This window comes from Hyposmocoma kahamanoa, unplaced genomic scaffold (genome assembly GCF_003589595.1).
Source record: "Hyposmocoma kahamanoa isolate Upper Pololo Valley unplaced genomic scaffold, ASM358959v1 87, whole genome shotgun sequence".
In the NCBI taxonomy this organism is placed as follows: domain Eukaryota; kingdom Metazoa; phylum Arthropoda; class Insecta; order Lepidoptera; family Cosmopterigidae; genus Hyposmocoma; species Hyposmocoma kahamanoa.
The window spans coordinates 10103888-10123237 of NW_020654422.1; the positions used below are offsets into that span (position 1 = coordinate 10103888).

At 36.0% G+C, this 19350-nt stretch overlaps 1 protein-coding gene across 1 annotated transcript in view; it reads right to left on the bottom strand.

Annotated features, from left to right (window-relative positions):
• Nucleotides 1–19350, bottom strand: part of LOC113235353 (cytoplasmic dynein 2 heavy chain 1) — a 98593-nt gene that overhangs the window by 41095 nt on the left and 38148 nt on the right. The window contains exons 24-43 of the mRNA XM_026471031.1: nt 18949–19162; nt 18325–18570; nt 17849–18219; nt 17602–17740; nt 13933–14052; nt 13207–13398; nt 12051–12274; nt 10802–10978; nt 10074–10197; nt 9590–9697; nt 9022–9178; nt 7358–7565; nt 6507–6681; nt 5785–5955; nt 4997–5169; nt 4070–4172; nt 3833–3964; nt 2746–2900; nt 993–1116; nt 797–910 (exon numbers count right to left, since the gene is read on the bottom strand). Coding sequence (XP_026326816.1) covers nt 797–910; nt 993–1116; nt 2746–2900; nt 3833–3964; nt 4070–4172; nt 4997–5169; nt 5785–5955; nt 6507–6681; nt 7358–7565; nt 9022–9178; nt 9590–9697; nt 10074–10197; nt 10802–10978; nt 12051–12274; nt 13207–13398; nt 13933–14052; nt 17602–17740; nt 17849–18219; nt 18325–18570; nt 18949–19162 — 3427 coding nt within the window. The remainder of the gene's footprint in view (nt 1–796; nt 911–992; nt 1117–2745; nt 2901–3832; nt 3965–4069; nt 4173–4996; nt 5170–5784; nt 5956–6506; nt 6682–7357; nt 7566–9021; nt 9179–9589; nt 9698–10073; nt 10198–10801; nt 10979–12050; nt 12275–13206; nt 13399–13932; nt 14053–17601; nt 17741–17848; nt 18220–18324; nt 18571–18948; nt 19163–19350) is intronic.

The following is a 19350-nucleotide window of genomic DNA, read 5'->3' on the forward strand; positions in this document are numbered from 1 at the left end:
GAAAACATCAAATCTTCCGGCGAGACGATTTGTGAAGACTCTCGAAAGCAGCTTACAAACGTGGCTCAAGAGCGCGATAGGTCTGTAGTTCTTCATGAGGGTTTCATCTCCTTTCTTGAAAAATCAAGAATCAAGAAAAATTATGACTCACAAAGTTCCAAATGCTGTCGTTGGAGAAGCGACGGGACATTTTATATATGATGTTTTTATATAAATTATTAAATAATCAAATTACATGCAGTTCAGTTCTAAACCTTATATCATTTAATATTCCCCGCAGACTACCTAGATTTCCCATAAAGCCTCTTTGCAAACCTTTTCGCAGGACTGTTTTAGGCGCGAATTCTCCCATTGCTAGGCTTTGCCAGTTGTACAATGATCACAACGCAACGATTGATTTACACTACTTCTCTGCAGTAAGAACCCAGTGCGAAATGTCGTCACCTTCCTAAAACTCCGTCACCTAACCTCTTTTTTATGCTTTCGCTTAGTCTTAAGATATTAACACCATTTGTTTTTGTGATTTATATAGTTAAATTAACGTTTACACTTTTCTTTTTGTAAGTTTGTTTTTACTCTGTAATAATTTATTGTGCATGTAGTGTCGGTCTATAATAGTGCACTTAGTTTTAAGTTTTTTTTGTTTATAGGTTTTCTGATCTTTTATTGGTGTAACAATTGTTGACTGACCAAATAAATAAAATAATATATAATATATATATATATATATATATATATTTTATTTATTTGTAATATAAATAATAATCTAACTATTATAAAATTTAAGACTAATTACCGTAGTTAGTTCCGTGGTGTCAGAAGGTGTATACCATTTCATATTTTCACACCATTTTCTTAAATGTGTGGAGTTCCATTGGTAATGTGGACGTGAATAAAATGTTTCTGTTACCTAGAATGCATTTCATTTGCATTAATGATTTCGACGGATGTTTTATTAAAATATATAACTATGTACAAATTTATGAATTCACCTCCTTGAACATTGCTAAAATAGTACTTGCAAAGTTGGATACATCGTTGTCGGGTAAAGCCTTATCGACGTTTAGTCTTAAGTAGTACCGTGATAATTCCATTAGTTCGTCATCGTCAGGCTCTCTAAAATGTATCAATAATTATAATATGAATGTATTTTAGAAGCAGCAGAGCTCGTTATGAAAGAGTTCGTCCAGGAAAGTAATGCCACCTTACTTATTTCTGCCGCCAAGTAGTAATGTTAATGTTAGCATTGCTGCGTTCCGGTTTTGAAAGGTAAGGGTGCTGATGAAATTACAGGCACATGGGACTTGTCAACTTATGTCACAGGGTGACAAAAAAAAAAGGGGTGACGGGCGCAGTGGCAGTGCCCCTAAGATCCTTGCGATTTAAAGCTGTCAGTGGCACTGTAACTGTTATGAACAGGCGTGTAGTTTACCATCAGGCGCATGACTCGTTCATACCGTCACTTGATATTGTATAAAAAAAAATTTGTGATGTTTTCAGATTAGATTACCTATCTGAATAGTACAGTTTAGTATCTTAAAGTGTAAATGAAAACTTAAGAAACATGCATGCCAGGTGTTTACAAAATTATCTGAAGATGCACGAAGTCATCAGTGCACATTAGTAAGTTATTGTACAGCAATATTATCTATCCACTGGAGGCATACCACAACCTCTTAAAACAATATTACTTTAACCTTACATTGACTTTTCGTACTATGACGCGCTTAAAGTAAGCTTATTATAATGTTAAAACTATGATGTTTTATTGGCAGCTTTGTGACTATTCATTCACTCAGTTCGTACTATGACGCGACTTTAACATTAAACTAATATTGTTCTTATGTCAAATTTAGCAGTCTTAAAATAGTTACACGGGTGTAATGGAAACAATATTATTTTCAGTTGTCTTCATATTGATTGGTAATAACTAAAAGTTTAACTTATTTATTTACATATATCTCTTCAATATTTTGTTTATTTTTTTATATAATAGTACATAGGAAATAATTGATCGTTAAATAAAGATACGCGATGTTTATTTCGTAAAATTATAACAGCGACATCTATAAGCTCCTTGGCGACACTAACAGTTGACACTAGACTATAACTCCGAATTCACAACGTGACAATCAAGACTCAGCTTGTTTTATTTATTTTTCTTCATGAAAATGCGGAAAAATAATTGAAAACAACGTAATTTTAATAGATTTAATTATTACAAACTTTCCTTTTTTTAATAGTCAAAATTCTCTGAATGTAAATAACATTAAGTACTTAAACATTATACTACGGTAAGACGATTCGGAACGTCAAAAAAGAAAGAGATGGCATTGTATAATTCATATAGCGTTATTTCTTTCTTATTTTTAGTAAGAAATAGACAATATTGGGAAATCATTCATTCTTTCAATCACTTTAGCAATAATACATTCTTGGTTGACAGGTTTATCAAGGTACGAATATGAGTAATATTATAATAAGCCTACTTTAAGCTTACATTGAAATAAGATTGTTTTTGGAAAGGTTATGGTTGGCCCCCTGGGGTCTTATTACATAAAATAAAATAAAAAGTAACATTGATATAATTTTAAGTTTTTTTTTAAAAAAAAAAAGTTGATTATGCAGTAGATACAAATTCTATCATTTTATACTTCAAAAGCAGAGCATCACTCCAAGTTTTCTGAAGTATAAACAATTCGCTACGAATTCATGCTATTCGACGTAATATGGTACTAGACTTACTGTAAGGATACGACGCCTAGAGTTGCTGCCAATCGCGGCGAAAGCGTGGACAATGAGCTAGCCGTGGCAATGACCCTTATTTTAACCACGTTGCACCATTGCATACTACGTTCCTCGTCGCTACCGCGCATCCAGAACCCACTCTCTTGTATTAACTACAAATTGTAAGAAAAATGTTGTTAAAGACATTGACGATGTCTACTTGATCGTAAATTAAAGTAATGGGTTTTTCTTTTTCGTTCACTTTTCGTTTGTGCATCTATGTCCGTTATCAGAAAAAATACTGCCAAGAATCATAAGAAACACTTAAGGCGAAATGGTATCGTGGTTGCGTAGGTTTTGAAGTGTGTGAAGTAGACGCGGGGAAATTTATAGCTCGATAATTAAATAATTGCCTTTTAGAAATAAAACATTATTTTACTGTAAAAATAAGCTCACAGTCCCCTTTCGTATATATAATGGGTGAGAAAATTTCAGTATAATGCTTCTAATAACAATGGAATTAAACTGATTTTTCGATAAACTTAGTAAAAAATGAAAATATTGCGAAATTTTGTGATTTTTTTTCATCGTGTGAAGTTTAGTCAATCGTGTTTCGGCCCCTATAGTTCACTGAACGGTATCTCCTGTTTTCATACTAAATTGAAAAAAAAAATTGAATTCGTGTTTTTAACGCCTTAAATCCGATTTTCCGTGTGGTCGTAGAACGTCAAAACGTCTACTAACTACACCTAACTAACTTATATTGCAAATAATTTGTTTGATATGCTAATACCACTTAAGTACCATATTGCAAAATAACTATTCCAGTTTGTAACATTAGTATTACATATAGAAAGCATCAGAAAAAATGCGGGAGTTTTTTCGCTCTATCTGGCAATCTTACACGCACACAAATGCGCATGTCCTTACAGCGTCCCTCCTAGTTGTCACGCACACAATAAATGAAAAGCGGCTTCACATCGTTTGTTGCGTATGCTCCATCTGCCTATGTTTTGTAATTTCAGATCATGGTAGTAAAACATTGTGATATTCAAAACTTCATATTACTATCACAATGTGAGTTAGTTACATTTCATAAACATACCTGCAAAAGGAAGGAATGCACGGGACTGGAACCCCAACAATCGACTCGAGCACGATGCAGGGCACGCGCCAATATAGTGATGCGTGTACTACCGGACCGAGAACTGCGTCCTCCAGATCGCACTGCGTTATTCTAAGCAACAACGATCTGAATTGTTACAATGCAAAATACTTATCTAACAAAGCTTTTCCCGTGTGTATTTTCAATTTTGAGACCATTTGTACCCAGTGAACTTACCCTTTTCAGTTCTGAAATTATGTCCTCTGGTTCCAAGATAGGGGTACAGTCTATTGTTATAACCGTCGAACTGGACTCTCTTAAGACATATTCTGTTTCTAGGCTGAAAGACAAGGGTATAGTAATTATTACTACATTACTGCCGATGCCGGGAAGTAAGGGATTGTTGGACGCGTATGAGTTACAAGGACGAGCGCCAGCGTGGCCTTGTATTAATACGAGTCAAGCAATACCCGTTTCCGCCGACCAATGTATAAATTTTTTCTCAAACAATGCGAGGAAATAATAAAAGACTAAAGAGAGGAAGATTTATAATAGAAAAAGTAAAAAAAAATATTAATTAACATTAAAATTTATACAAAACAATTGCTTAAAGAATTTATAGTAGTCTAATAGCACATTAACAGTAGTCTGCTGAACTCCTGATGTGTTTGACTGTATTTTCGTTATCGCCCTTCTCACTAGCACTCATTTTCGCGACAAAATACAAAAAAGACGAAAAAACAAAAGAATACCAAAACATTTTACTTTAAATGTTGCGGTATAGGTAGGTATTTATAATTCTCGCAGTTATGAACACTGGACTGTTGGACGTAAGAGTTTTTCTTTAGTCTGTTTACATAGTTCATTATTAGTAGGTAGATTTAAAAGTTGAGAGAAGAGGACAGTAATGGATTTTCATACTTACTTTGCAGGCCTTGGCCGGGAAGAAGTCGCATGGTCCATAAATAACAAACTTTCCGTGTTCGTTTTTTGAAAGTAATGCAAACATTTCCGAGCATGTTTGAGAAAATATCTTTTTCAGGCAAATGTCGGCCATATTCTATTGTATATCTTAAACGTTAATCTCTTTTTTGTGCAACTTTTAAAGTAAGCTTAATTAGCGTAGTACTAAAAAGGTAGCCTGGACAGAAAAGTTTAACTTACTTCTTTGCGCAAGCATCAGGACCAATGACAAGCAAGTGAGCCGTATCCGAAGCCACACACGCTCGTATTACAGGCTCGCATGCCGCTAGGCGTGAAGACACAAACAACGACTCTGTCACCCACTCTCCCGGTGTTATTGGTGACACCAAGGGTGGTCCCAGTATGTCTGACATCTAGGAAATAGTTAAGCCATGTATAATGTAAATAATATTAAAATAAAAAGTATTACATTTAAAAATCTAAATTCAAACAAATGTTCAGTCTCCCATGCGTAGTACATATGAAGCCAAAAGCGACTTTATTAGCATGATAATGTAATAAATAATAATAATTAGCATATATATGGTTCCTCTATTGGGCACAGGTTTCCTCTCACAATGGGAGGGCTTGGGCCCAACGCGGATTGAGAACTTCACACACATAATTAAATTGCTTTGCAGACGAGTGCCAGGTTTCCTCACGATGTTTTATTTCACCGAAAAGCTCATTGTAAATTTCAAATTAAATTTCGCACATAAATTTCGGAAAAGTGACGAGGTGCAAGCCCGGATTCGAACTCACGCCCTCTGCTTGAGAGGCGATAGGCCAAATCATTAAATACCAAGACTTTTTTGGTTAATAAATTAATTTAAAGGTATTTGCATGTCACTTGCACGTACTAGAACCATCAATTCTCAATACTCAATATATTTATTGCATTCATATGCTACAAGTCTTAAAATTAAAATAATGCTACACATATAAGCCCTTTATTAGGGATAACAGTAAGACGAGGATTCTTTGCCTACCTCGTCTTGAAAGCTAACAACAGCGCTTTCTTTCAGCAAACCGATTACACTTCGTTGCAATGAGAGATAGACAAGTTCCTCTGGCGTAGTATGTATCATATTCACTCCGTGGATCACACTAACTCCAACGTTGTGAGCTACGTATTCAAACTGAATTAATATTTGCTGCACCTAAAATGGTTTTTTGTTAAGTTGTCATTTTATTGTTTCGCCGCCTATTTTGTCTGTTATCTTATAAGTACTTGGAAGTGCGAAATATGGTAAAAGTTATATAGATTTTAAGAGTTTCGTGGTTACACAGGCTCAATGCTTAGTGCTTATAACAATAGTATAATAATAAAAACAAAAATGTTTCGATTTCAGATTCACGTACGAATATAGTTAGTGTGGTCAGTTGGAAAAAAGTGAGTGATAATGTTAACACCAAAAGTAATTCAGATGAAGTCTTCCACAGCGAAAGAGTATAGACATACATGTCTATTCTTAAAGCTGTCATCAGCTGCTGGACAATCAAGACGTAACCATGGAGCGTGCAGTCGGTCCGAAATATCAGGAAAATAAAAAGAAATCATACCGTGTTAAGAAACCTGTAATTAGTGTTAATCGTTTAATGGTAAAAAAATGTAATGCCTACAGGGTTTCTTTTAATTCATCTTGCATAAATCTAGACATTAAAGACTAATGTATTTTTTTTTCTTTACCAAGTAATATCAGTTACAAACCACAGAGATATTGTAAATTTTCAAAGCAACATCCGACCGATGTTTGGTGAGCCAACATAAACATTTATCAATTGTTTTCTGCAGCAACGGTAGTGCCAGTTTCGCTGTATCCGTTTCAAATTCTGCCTTTTGCATCCAGTTGTCTAAAAGTTCCGAGGTACAGCTAGTGTCATCACTGTAAAATAGTAACATATTGTTGACGACAAAAAATTACTAAATCAAAAATTCTTGGGATAAGAACCCTTGACAGACATCCACAATGGCGTAATTTAATAAGACTAGTAGAGAAATTTCACACATATATAATATCATCGCGGCTTGTACGTGAGCGCGCCCGCCGCGCGCTTTGTACGGACGCACACATCGCATAAGTATTCGCTCGGTGTTTAAAAAATGACATCAAATTGTAGACGTGTTTGTGTGTTATTTATAGTTGTTTTTAAAAGAGTGCCTCAAATTCGGAATTGTTCAACATTTCATTTCTGTTTCATAAACATTCTCCCGTAATCGAGATATCAATCCGCGATGCCGATACAAAAATACCTATTTAAATACGTAAGTACTGTAGTTTACAAAGGTTATTTCAATACAACAAATAAATTATGTCTACAACCTGTAGATACAACTACAATAATAATGGGACAACCCTACGCTCCGAGCGAATGAAAGGCATTGACGCGCCGAACAGGCGGGAGTTGCACTATTTATCTTACTATACTATGAAAAATCCATTCCGGCACTGCTACGAAATCAAGGCAGCACACACCTTCCGTTTTTCCGTACTTCACATACTTTTCGTTTGTTACAAAAATCTTGTAATTGTTCTTAATCATCTTATTCAAGATACATACCTCAGTAAAATGATGCCCATCCTTGAAATAGTAGCCGGCGAAGCGTGTTCCAAGCTGTGAGTTTCAAATATAAAATTGACATTTGAGTCGAACTGTATCCTCCATCCTGATGGTAGCGTTAGCAGACGGTTGTCGTCCAAAACAGAGTTCAGAGCTTCAATCCATTCTGGGTCTATATCACCGTCGCATACCACCCATGACCAAACGTCTGAAATTATTATTATTATCCATTAGGTTATACACTTTCTAATAGATCTTATACGCCAAACAACCACACCAATTACTGTCCGAAACTTGAGTCTTATTATGGTCCGAGACTAGGAACTCCCTGTACTATGAGTACCTGAAATGAGCAACGAAATAAAGTCCCGGGCACTACCCAGAACATCTAAACCAGAATCACTTTAAAAAAGTTCGTTTTCCAAATCGGTCCTACCGGGAATTGGACCTTCTCTTCTAGTGTTCACAGTGCTAACCGCTAGGACATGAAAGTCGTCAAAAATAAACAGTGAAAGAGTCAATTAAATGTCGAATCTGTTTTATCAAATGGTTAGTTGAAACTAACTATTTGATAAAACAGATTCGCCTTCATTGAACCTGGTATGTATACAGATTGTTAAATTAGTCGCTCATTTTTTTCAACGAGGGCTATATTTTAAAAGCATTAACAATTCTTATGAAGATTTCAAAATGGGTATATAAACATTTTCACACATTTTTCGAGCATACTGCTCTCGTTATCATAAGTAACGCATTTGCATTTTGGTCAAGATAATTTACCTCAAGTTTTTTTTTATTTGAAAAATGTCAATAAAACAAACTAAATAATATAAAAAAAACCGCTTACAGGAGGTTGTACATATATCTCGTTTCGCTGATTCTTGATGTTAATAACTCAATTTCGCTAAAAATTACGATGACGTTAGTTTAGATGAGGGGGGATAGGCACATAACATCCAATTTAATGTAATAGGGCGCGTTCAAATTAGCCGCTGTTAGCCGCGCTGCAGCAGCGTTGCAGCCGCGCGACATTCGCGCGACTAATTTGAACGCGTCCTTAAATTACATCTACATTTCACATTTCATATGGAAAAGCTGATTTCTTCCATATTAGTTGATTCAGAACAAAAGTTGTTCACATTGACGAGTACGTTAAACTCACTGACGGAAATATTTTTTTAATAATAATAATAATAATGCACACACTCAACATAGCCCCGCACTAGGGAAACCCTGTGTCGCGGGTGCCATGGACACACATATAGACAACCACAAATCACACCCAAACTCACGAGAGAAATAAATGTAGGCCATACAAATATTTCTCCCGGCCCGGGAATCGAACCTAGGATCTCTGCGTAGCAGTCCGGCTGGGTAACTCAAGAAGAATTTCCAAAACTAACATATGCTTATGGTTGTGATAGCACCTAATACATGTGCCGATGTTCAGCATGGCGGCTACTACTAGTGACACGGGCAGCGGCAATTACTTCTGGGCCACAGTAATATTGTGTATGTCATCAATACGATAAGAAGAAGCACGTAAAGTTTTCGTTCTTTTAAAATATTGTTCAAATAATATGAGTATTACAAAAGATATGTATCTAGTAGATGAGAATAGATAGACTACTTTGATCATTAAATGTGACTGCAACTTTCCTTACCAGAGGGTTGGTTCGATATCTCAAGCGCAGTAGACGAGATGACACCATCGGTCCACTGGCGCGTATCGTGGTCTATATGACCTAAAAGCCAGTTGCGACTCATCGCTTTAGGACATATTGTGTACTCTATGATACTTTTGCCTTGTTGTATGAGAGCCTATGGAGTAATAAAGATATTGATACGAAACCCAGTTAGACTGAGAATTATAAAACGAACTTTATCTTCGACTAAGCCAAAATGAAGAGCTAAGCATGTTTTTTGTTTTTACGAAACGATCTTTGCCCAAATTTAAACAAGAAATTAAATTAAACTTTGAGTTTAGTTCGTAATTTCTTGTTTAAACATAGGCAAAGTTAGTTCCGTAAATGCGAAAAAGTTGTTTAGCTCGCAAGTTTTGCTTACTCCAAGTCAAAATTAATTTTATAAATCTCGACCTTAGATAGCTCTAAGTTGACTTTTGAACGATAAGAGAAAACAGAAGAAGTTCGAAAGCTAACAAAGTGGTACAGAAACTCATTATCTCAGTTTACTGGAAAAGGTATGAGTCCTAGTTTGAAAGTAACTTACAGTCTTTAGTATTTTTCTAATTGTAGTTTTGCCTGATCCTGGAGGACCAACAATGACGACACCCATCCTTTGCTGCAGTTGTTCGTACAGTTCAACGCATTTTTGGATCTGTAACGATATAATATACAAGCTAGGAAAAAACAATTAATGAAAATAGACTATATTAATAGATAGAGATTGAAAATACAACGAATGACACTTTAGTTTTAATACGTATTTGTTTTTATCAATTTATGATACCAAGTGACGAGACGAACAAGTTGTGCGCCTGGTGGTAAGCGACACGCCTGTCCATAACAGTTGCAGTGCCAATCATTAAGATCTGAGAGGCACTGTCACTGCGCCCGTCACCCTGAGACAAGTTGAAAGTCCCATATGCCTGTAATTTCACCAGCACCTTTACCCTGCAAAAATGAAATGCAGTAATGCTCACATTACTTCTTGGGAGCATTACTGCTTGGCGACTGAAATAAGTAATGTTTACCTGTAGATCGTTTTTAATAAGACTAAGCGAAGCAATGGATGCTTCAAGAGCTGGTTGAATAGGACACGCTTCAGATTCGTCGTCGGTAACGTCGGCGAACACTATTGACAGAATATTTTCAAATCTGCAATACGATTGTAATATTTAATTAGACAAAAGCCCTTTAAAAACTTCACATATATTTGAAAAGTTTTAATGAACCTTCTCCAACAAGAATTTAATTAATTAATTTATTATAGACCATCTAACAGCGTATAATTCAAACTTAACAATATATATTGAGTAAGCAAATACATAATGCCAATTACAGGATATCACAGAAGCAAAAATGACAAGACGTAAAATAGAGAGTTTATTATTTAATAATTTAATTTAATACAGATATCAGTACAAATAATTAGTATATTTCCTGTGTGTCTTATCAAAAACAAAAATGTTAAAATAATAATAATAAATATTGTAAAAAAACGTTAAATTTTAAAGGAAACAATTATAATTTCAATGATCGAGACAAAACAAAATAAAGGAATTAGATAACAGCTTAAGATGGAGAAAGTACTCCAATAATTCGCCGCGTAAATGTATGTTCCGTATGCGCAAAGATGTTAATGATACTAAAATACTTATTGTACGTAGTTGTAAGGCGCGAAATGTTTTTATTCTGGTCTTAGTTCGTACGACTTGGTGGAACATAGACAACCAAACGCGTTATAGCGATACATTATTACCTTTCAGCGTCATGACGTGTGAGTTTAGAAACGCTGTTTAGTCGTAATGCACGTCGCAATGCTTTCTTTGCCTCAGACGGTTGTTCGCTATCGCTGAGCGCTATGCCACAGCTGCCTACAGTCGCTTTCAGAGCGCGGAGGCCCCAATCGTAATGCCGCTGTCCGCTTAGTAGAGTGCTTAAATAGTTTACATTAGTTTAAATACAAAAATTCTCGTCAGCTTACTGAGTACTCTATATGATGACTTGATATATTATTTTTGAAACCTTAAAGAGCCCACAAATATCCCGAAACAAACGAAATATCTCACAAATATAAATTGGAAGGGGACCAATGAATTACTGTTAATTATAGTTTTCTAGAGTAGTGAAATAATCAAATTTTTCTTCCTGAAGATGCAGGATAAAAATATTTACTGAGGCATATGCAGCACACAAAGCTGGCGAATTGTATTCGGTCCAAAATTGTGATATCATTATTTTGACCAATGGAAAACTCGGTGTCTTTTTCATAATAACATTTAACACATTTTAAATACTGCTATACAATAAGGTAAATTGATGACCTCGGTGGCCCAACGGTTTATACTGTGGGCGCTGGATGATGAGGTTCCAGGTTCGTTCTGCGGTAGGATCAACATGAAAAATGAACTTTTCTAAAATGATTCTGGCCTGGATGTTCTGAGAGTGAATTCCGTGACTCTGATACTCATAGTACAGGAAATTCCCTAGTTTGAGACCTGGCAATTGGCGTGATTGTGTGACGCATTATTACTAAAAGTGAACTATTTTTGGTTTGACCCACTATTTTTGCAAAGCAGCGATTTAAAATGTCACAGCGACCTTAAAAGCTTGCCTACTGAAGTTACTACCTATAATATATATAATAATGTCCATTAAGAAAATTACCAAATTTTTTATTTTTTTTTAATAATAACGCACACACTCAATATAATCTCGCACTAGGGAAACCCTGTGTCGCGGGTGCCATGGACACACATATAGACAACCACAAATTACACTCAAACTCACGAGAGAAATAAATGTAGACCATACAAATATTTCTCCCGGCCCGGGAATCGAACCTGCATGGCATGGTACCCTTTCGGCCACAGAGGCAGTTTATTATTTTAAGTATTATTTTAATTATTAATAACAATAAATACAAGTAGCTCGTTTACATAAATATCTTCATTTATTGCATTTGTACGTTGAATCGTCAATCAGCCTTGTGAGCAAACAAGAATTACCTGGCCATAATAAATACAGTACACAGATCCTCAGCCAAGGCCGGAGCACTAGCGATGCACCTTGCTGCCAGCAAATGCTTAGCCAGTTGGTCCCCTCGGGGTTGCGTCATGGCTATCGGCCGTAGCACACGTTCCAATGCTGCAGGGAGGGATCTTCGACCTCCATACCCGCGACCTATTGGGTTCATTGTTGCTGCTACTCCGCACCATTCCGATACTGTGATCTAGGAAACAAATTTATTTATGGTACACCCTTTTAATTGGATGATTGCAGTTTAGAATATTTTTGACGTTTTTGGAAATAAGCTGTATCAATTGAGTCCTATGAATTTGGCGATTGTTATACATTTGAAATTATTTTCTTTTTTATACAGGCTTATAAATGTTATTCATTTTGTAAGAAAAAATATTTTTATTCAATTTGAGCAACACCTGATGTACCGACTTTTGTCTTCCAATATAAGGAATTGAACCTTATATCAAACTGAGTCGATCAGAACGAAAAAAAAAAGAATTTTATTCATTTTTATGGACAACACACGCTTGACTAAAAATTGTTTTCCCAAAAATAGACTTACTGGTTCCCAACACAGTTTCCCTATATTTCTTATAGTTTCGGATTTCCCCATACCGCATCAGTTAAAAAACACACTGTATGTAGGTTTTTATACAGATTTAGTAAGCCATGTCCACGGAACCGATTTAGATTCGACATTTTTTTAAAAATACCACGTGACGCGCTTTTAATCGCAAAGGCCTGACGGGCACTGCCGCTGGGCCCGTCACACTGAGACATAAGTTGACAAGTTCCATGTGTCTGTAATTTCACCAGCAGCCTTCAAAACCGGAACGCAATAATGCTCGCATTACTGCTCGGAGGCAGAAATATGTGAGGTGGCAGTAGTTCCCTGAACGAACTCTTTCACAAGGAGCTGTACTGCTACTAAAATAAAACAGTTTCTTATGGATCCATTTCCATTTTCTAAAATTTAAGTGTACGTTTGACGTCTGTCCATGATTACATATTCATAGACACTCGTTTCTCACTTATCCTAGTTGGTATCTATTTTAGAATAGTTCAGACTCGATGCTTAAATAAAATCAACTTCAGCTCAATTTATTCCAAGAGTAAAATGTCTTGAGAAATAAATAATACCTGTTTCCCATTAAGCAAGGCAGTAGCCGAACCGGGTCTGCGTTGCTGCATGGCAGAGAGCAATGAGGCCAGCTGATGTGACACTGCAGCTAATGTATCGGCCGTCAGACGGTTGAATTCGTCAAAGCAGCCCCATGCGCCACATAGAGCCAGTCCGGTTAACAGACGTCCCATGCATTCTGCATCCATGGCCTGGAATATTTTGTAGACATTAGTCGTATTTTTGTGCTACGAGTCTTAATAATAATAGTAGTTAGCCTACACAGACTCCTGCTGGGCCTCCAAAATGAGTAGGTTTGGGAGTATATCCTACGCGAGTTCAATACGGATTGGAACCTTCACACACATCCTAAATTGCATTTCAGAAGTGCAAGCCCGGATTCGAATCCACGACCTTGACAGGCAGTAGGTCAAAATATTTCATCAACAGCATCACAGCTTTTTTCACGAGCCTCAATGAATTTAAAATGAATACGCTGTACACGAAGCATGTTCATATTTGTATTTCTGTTTAAGGAGATTTTCCCTCTCAAGAAAGAATACCCGTGCTCTGTAATGAGTTGATGGGGATCGCGAATAATCACTAGATTGTAGTCACTGAAATAAAGGTTTTTAAAAAGTTTACAGCCCTAAAATCTAATCTTGCAGACTGTCGTCTGCGTTATCTTGTCAAACTCTCCCGTCAAAAATTTTAGCCATAAAAGAGAAAGAAAAACATTGACTTACCTCATCGCAATTGAAAATAAGAACTAGGCGACCTACTAATCCTCCTAGAGCTTTAACAGACTCTGTTTTTCCTGTGCCGGCTGGACCAAACGGATTTCCCACTAGACCTAGATGAAGAGCCTGAAGTTCGAATAAAAAACAGTTTATCGTTATCACGCGCTCGGTGGCCAGTGGTTAAGCAATGTGGTTTTTACAAAAGGAGGTTCTACTACATTTTTCGATGAAACTAACTTGAAAATCAAATTTCCTAAATTGTTCTAGGTAGGACTTTCGAAGTAGTGACCCAGAGGTGGCAGATATTTACTGTTCTGTCTTCCAAAATTCGATGCCTTTATACAATAACATAGTGTTGCAGAATACTACGATTTTGAACTAAGCGTACAGCGACGAGCAGAATCAGCGAAACTTTATCGCGAATCAAGCACCTATTTTCTTACGACAATAAATATTATTACCGGTGCTTTATTAAAGATAAAGATTCGCTGTATGGTTAGTTCCAAATCGTACTTTTTTGCAACACTGCGTTATTGCGTACAAAAACAGCCACTTGTTTACGTGTCTTAAGTTTGTTCGAAAGCACAATACGCGATCTAGATCCAGAAATGTTGTTTAATTTTCGACATTTATTATGTGCATAATTGAACGTAGTTAAGCAAAAAGGATCCAATTCACAAAACTATCAAAAAATGAGTTATACTTGGGGCACACTATAAGTTTCCGGAATGAATAAGAAAAAAATACTATAAATGGTCAGAAATGAATTTATTATTTCTCAAAATATTTTCCGTTAGCGTTAATGCACTTTTTCATACGAATGAACCAATTTTGAAAACGGAATATATTTTTCATACTCTTCGACAGCATCTTTAGGTGATGAAAATCGTTGACCGCGTAACTGGTTCTTAATTTGGTTAATTTGGTTTCGGCTCATCTCGAAAGAACCATACCCTTGATTGTTGATTTGTTTTGGGATCGTAACTGTAAATCCATGTTTCGTCACCTATTACTATGTCCCACACCAAATTTGACGCCCCTTCGTTGAATCTGGTAAAAATGCCATAGCATTGCACCAAGTGACGCGATCCGTTTTTTGAGCCTCGGTCAAATTGTGTGGGATCCACAGAGAGCACAGCTTTTTCACACCCAAATGTTTGTGTAGTATTGATTGTATTTGACTCATGCCTATGCCTAAAGATGCCCAAATCTCATGGTATGTCACATGCCTGTCTGTTGTGATCATACAGCGCACAGCAACGATGTTTTTGTGGTTCACAGCAGTGGACGGGCGACCATCACGAAATTCGTCACTGAGATTCACACGACCGCGTTTGAATTCTGCAAACCAGCTGTCTAGTCATCTTGCATGGTGCTTCATCGCCAAAACCAGTTTGGAGCCGAGCGAAGCTCCGCTGAGCTGTTACATTACACTTAAAGTCGTAGAAAATCATACTACGAAAATTTTCACGTGTTAAATCCATGGTGATGTTGACAACCAATTTCTAAAATGACACCTCAATGTAAAAACAAGTGACAGTCAGATGAAACAAACTGTATTTTACAGCCAAAGAGTTCCATTTTCAAATGTTGTAATTACTTTTTAAATATTGTTTATGTAAGTGGCCAGTTCCGGAAACTTATAGTGCGCCCTATGTATGTACCAAACGGTTTCTAAAGTCTAACCTCTTAGATCAGCAAAAAAATCCAACATATAAACATAAATAAATATCTCTGAAGTTACATGACATTATAAGTTTTGAAAATAAAACAAGAGTGAGAAAAATTTTTAAACTTCAACTGCCATATCTCGAGAACGACTGGATAATCATAATAATAATAACAATAACGCACATACTCAACATAGCCTCGTACTAGGGAAACCACAGACATATATCTAGATAGACGCCGCAACTACAGCAATTTCTACGAAAACCAAGCGTGACACATTTTTTGTACCCACTATGACGTCACAAGAACTATTTAGTGATCGAAACCTCTTTCCGCTCGCTCTAAATCGATTGATTGAACGGAATGCGCGTAAACACGCGTATTCCATTCAATTAATCGATTCTAAATATAATAATTTACTTTGTGGTACAATAAAGTGTTTAAATAAATAAATAATAATTTTTGTTCCAGTATTTGTAGGTTACAAGTAGTCGTAATATTAATATCGTAGAAAAATACTAGAATAAGACAGTTAAGTCCTTTATTTTACTTGTTTTTTAAAAAATGTTGAATACTTAAAAATATTAAGACTTTAATTTTTAATCGACTTCAAATATTAAAATTATTGTCCTTCCAATAAAATGAGCTTATTATACAACATCTTTTTGTAATAGAAGATCTTATCGATTAACTTAAATAATGAAAACTCACGCCGATATATGAACTTGCGACTGCCTCAATTAATTTTACTAGATGGTTTTCTGTTGGTAATTGATCAAATTGATGAATGGCAAGGCAAATGAAAATGTGACTGCTGACAAAATATGGTAAAATCTTGTTAATCAGAAGAGGTTTACTTAATGACGGCCTCGTGTGAAATTTTTGTGATTTGTTTATTGTTTCTCGGATTTATAACTCTGCTACTTTGCATATTTGGATAGCATCTTAGGTGGGATAAATTAGACCACGTTCGTCCTCGAAAGCAACGAACTCATACGTATGACCAACTCCAGATTTTTGTAAAGAAAGCGCACTGTTAATTCTTTGCATTATATATTTTTTTTTGTATTACACATACTACATATGCGGCGATGTATGTAATTATTTGCTCAATATATTCGAACATTCGAGGCAACGTGCTGCAAAAATTATCGAAATTCCAGATACTACTACTACTACTACTACAAAACTGAAAAAAAATAACGAAACGTTACTAAACGTTATAACAGAACAGTTATAGAATATTTTTATAATATTGCTAAGGTCATAATAATTTTCGTCCCTTTGTTTTCAAAATCGTTCAGAATCGCGAATAGTGTGTTGCTTAACTTATAATCACTAAATGTTAAATTTGACCAAAAAAAAAATGTACAAGCGGCCTTACCACGAAATTGAATGCATTATACAAAAATGCGTTCGTTCGATATTCATGGCGTATTAACAAAGGATCACAAATATATCGCACCAAGTAAAATCCGCAACGTATTACAAATCATGAGGCATACACTCGGTAGTATATTTGTTTTCTCGAAATTCATACAAAACCAAAATAATTGTTTTTAAAATAAATTATGCATCTTCTGATTCCAAAATCACTTGCCCGTGGAAGGAAACGTCTACTATAATGGCACAATTATGCATATTTCGCGTTTTCGACTGGTGCTTATCTACGATAATGGTCGAGCGCGTTCTGAAGTGTAGCAGCGGCAACTAAGTGAATTTCACTTAACTTTGGGCACGCGAAGTAAGTACACATACAACTTACATACAAATTACACTCAAACTCACGACAGAATAAATGTAGGCCAAACAAATATTTCTCGCGGCCCGGGAATCGAATCTGGGTTCTCTGCGTGGCAGTCCGGCATGGTAACCGTTCGGCCACTGAGGCAGTTAAATGGATGTGCATTGGATTTTTTCTTTTTAACTACGTGCAATTATACAAAATAGCGATTATAAATTAAGTACTTGTTGATTATTAGTTACAACCATGTTACAACATACCTGTGTCAAAACGAGAAAGCATTCGTCAGCTAATTCAGTGCGTACAAACTGTCCAGTACTAACGCCGAGATATTCATAGGAGTACGAAATTTGAGCTAAGCCCATTTTAGCCACGACTTCTTTAGATTGCATGTAGAATCTGTAGATGGGAAACAAGTACCACAATCAGTGATGCACAATACCGCGAACCCAATTGTGTCTTAAGACCAAAATGATTCAAGTACAAGAGGTTTGAGTAAAAATTTACCTCAGCTGTTTCTGCCAGAGCCAATCTTTAGTCGATGCGACGTTATTCTCTATCAAAATTCTTATGACGGACGTGTAATAAGCGCACTGTAATATGAGTGCCTGTCTTTTATGTCGTTCACTCTCATCCTCCGTTTCGGTGGAAGCGTAAAATAAATTCTCTTTTTCGATATTCTCCTTTAATTTATGCAGCTCTTTAGTAGTAATGGCCGTTTCAACTTGTTCAGTAAAACGAATATTTTGAGCGAGACATAAAATTTGCGTCGGCAGCGATAGAGGATCTTGCTTTTGCAAAGAATTTGACACAACGCATTTTAGAGTCATATTCTTGAGTGACGAGCGCATTTCCGTTTCAAGATTTTTCAACCACATCTGAAATTTTCAATTTGCAATTAAGAACGTTGAATTCATGATAAATAATAGCTGTATGAACAATATGCGACTAAAGGATGACGCGAATATTATTTAAGAACTCACTTCAACAGGACAATCTATGTCAACAGGATGGTCGAGCTGGAAGTTTTCTTCGTAATGGCTGCACAGAGCCGTTACAGACAATCCACCAGGACCTAACTTTACCCCAGTGGTTCCAGGAAATAGTTTCTTAAGATGCGTTTGCATTACTGCTTCTCTACCTTCCGCTCCAGCTCTGGCTTGACCGAGTAGTTCTAAGAGGTCATCGTCGCTAAGGAAATATAATCTTGGGAAAATTGTGCGCTTTTCCTGTAACAGATATGTTCCTGGTTTTTACTCTGAACTAAAAGCTTTATTCAAGCCCCCATGACTATTTTCGTCTAATTACGTCTATTATAACACGATGCAGTACATTGTTGCCTACGTTTACGGAACCGCTGCCGACGGCCATCATGTGGCACCCATTGAGTGGTAACATGTCCCAACCTCTCTCAGGGTGAAATAGATATAATACATTTTCACTAAGTTTATTGACTACCCTATTATCTAATCATTTACTTAGGTCAAATTAAAAAACTATGTCTTATCATTACACATATAAATGTTTATTACACCTATAAAAGTTTATTCCATAGAATTCTACTTCCATAAAATCTGCAACAAAATTACTTCAAACAATTAACTTACATCAATATATTTGCTCAGGGCCGACTGACAAGTAAGAAGTTGTTCCGATATAGAGTCCAACATCGATTGTAGTCTTGTGGACTGCAGTAATACAGTCAGACGAGGATCTGACTCTAGTATCCTGGTCACCTGTCTGAAAGCCTGGTCAAGTTTGCGAAACTTAATGCCCAGTTCTCCTTGGTCGTTGGATAGAATCGGTTCCAAGTATAACCATCTGCAATAAATTGACGATAAAAAATGTAGTAGAAAGAGTTTGTCGAGAATTTAAATAACCCCACTATTTTAACACTATAATAGTATACATATGTACATATATTTAATAAATGTAATTTGAAGAGTTGTTTTAATAATTGTACTTAAAAAATTACAGTGCCAAATGAAAAAAAATTATCAATCAATGTG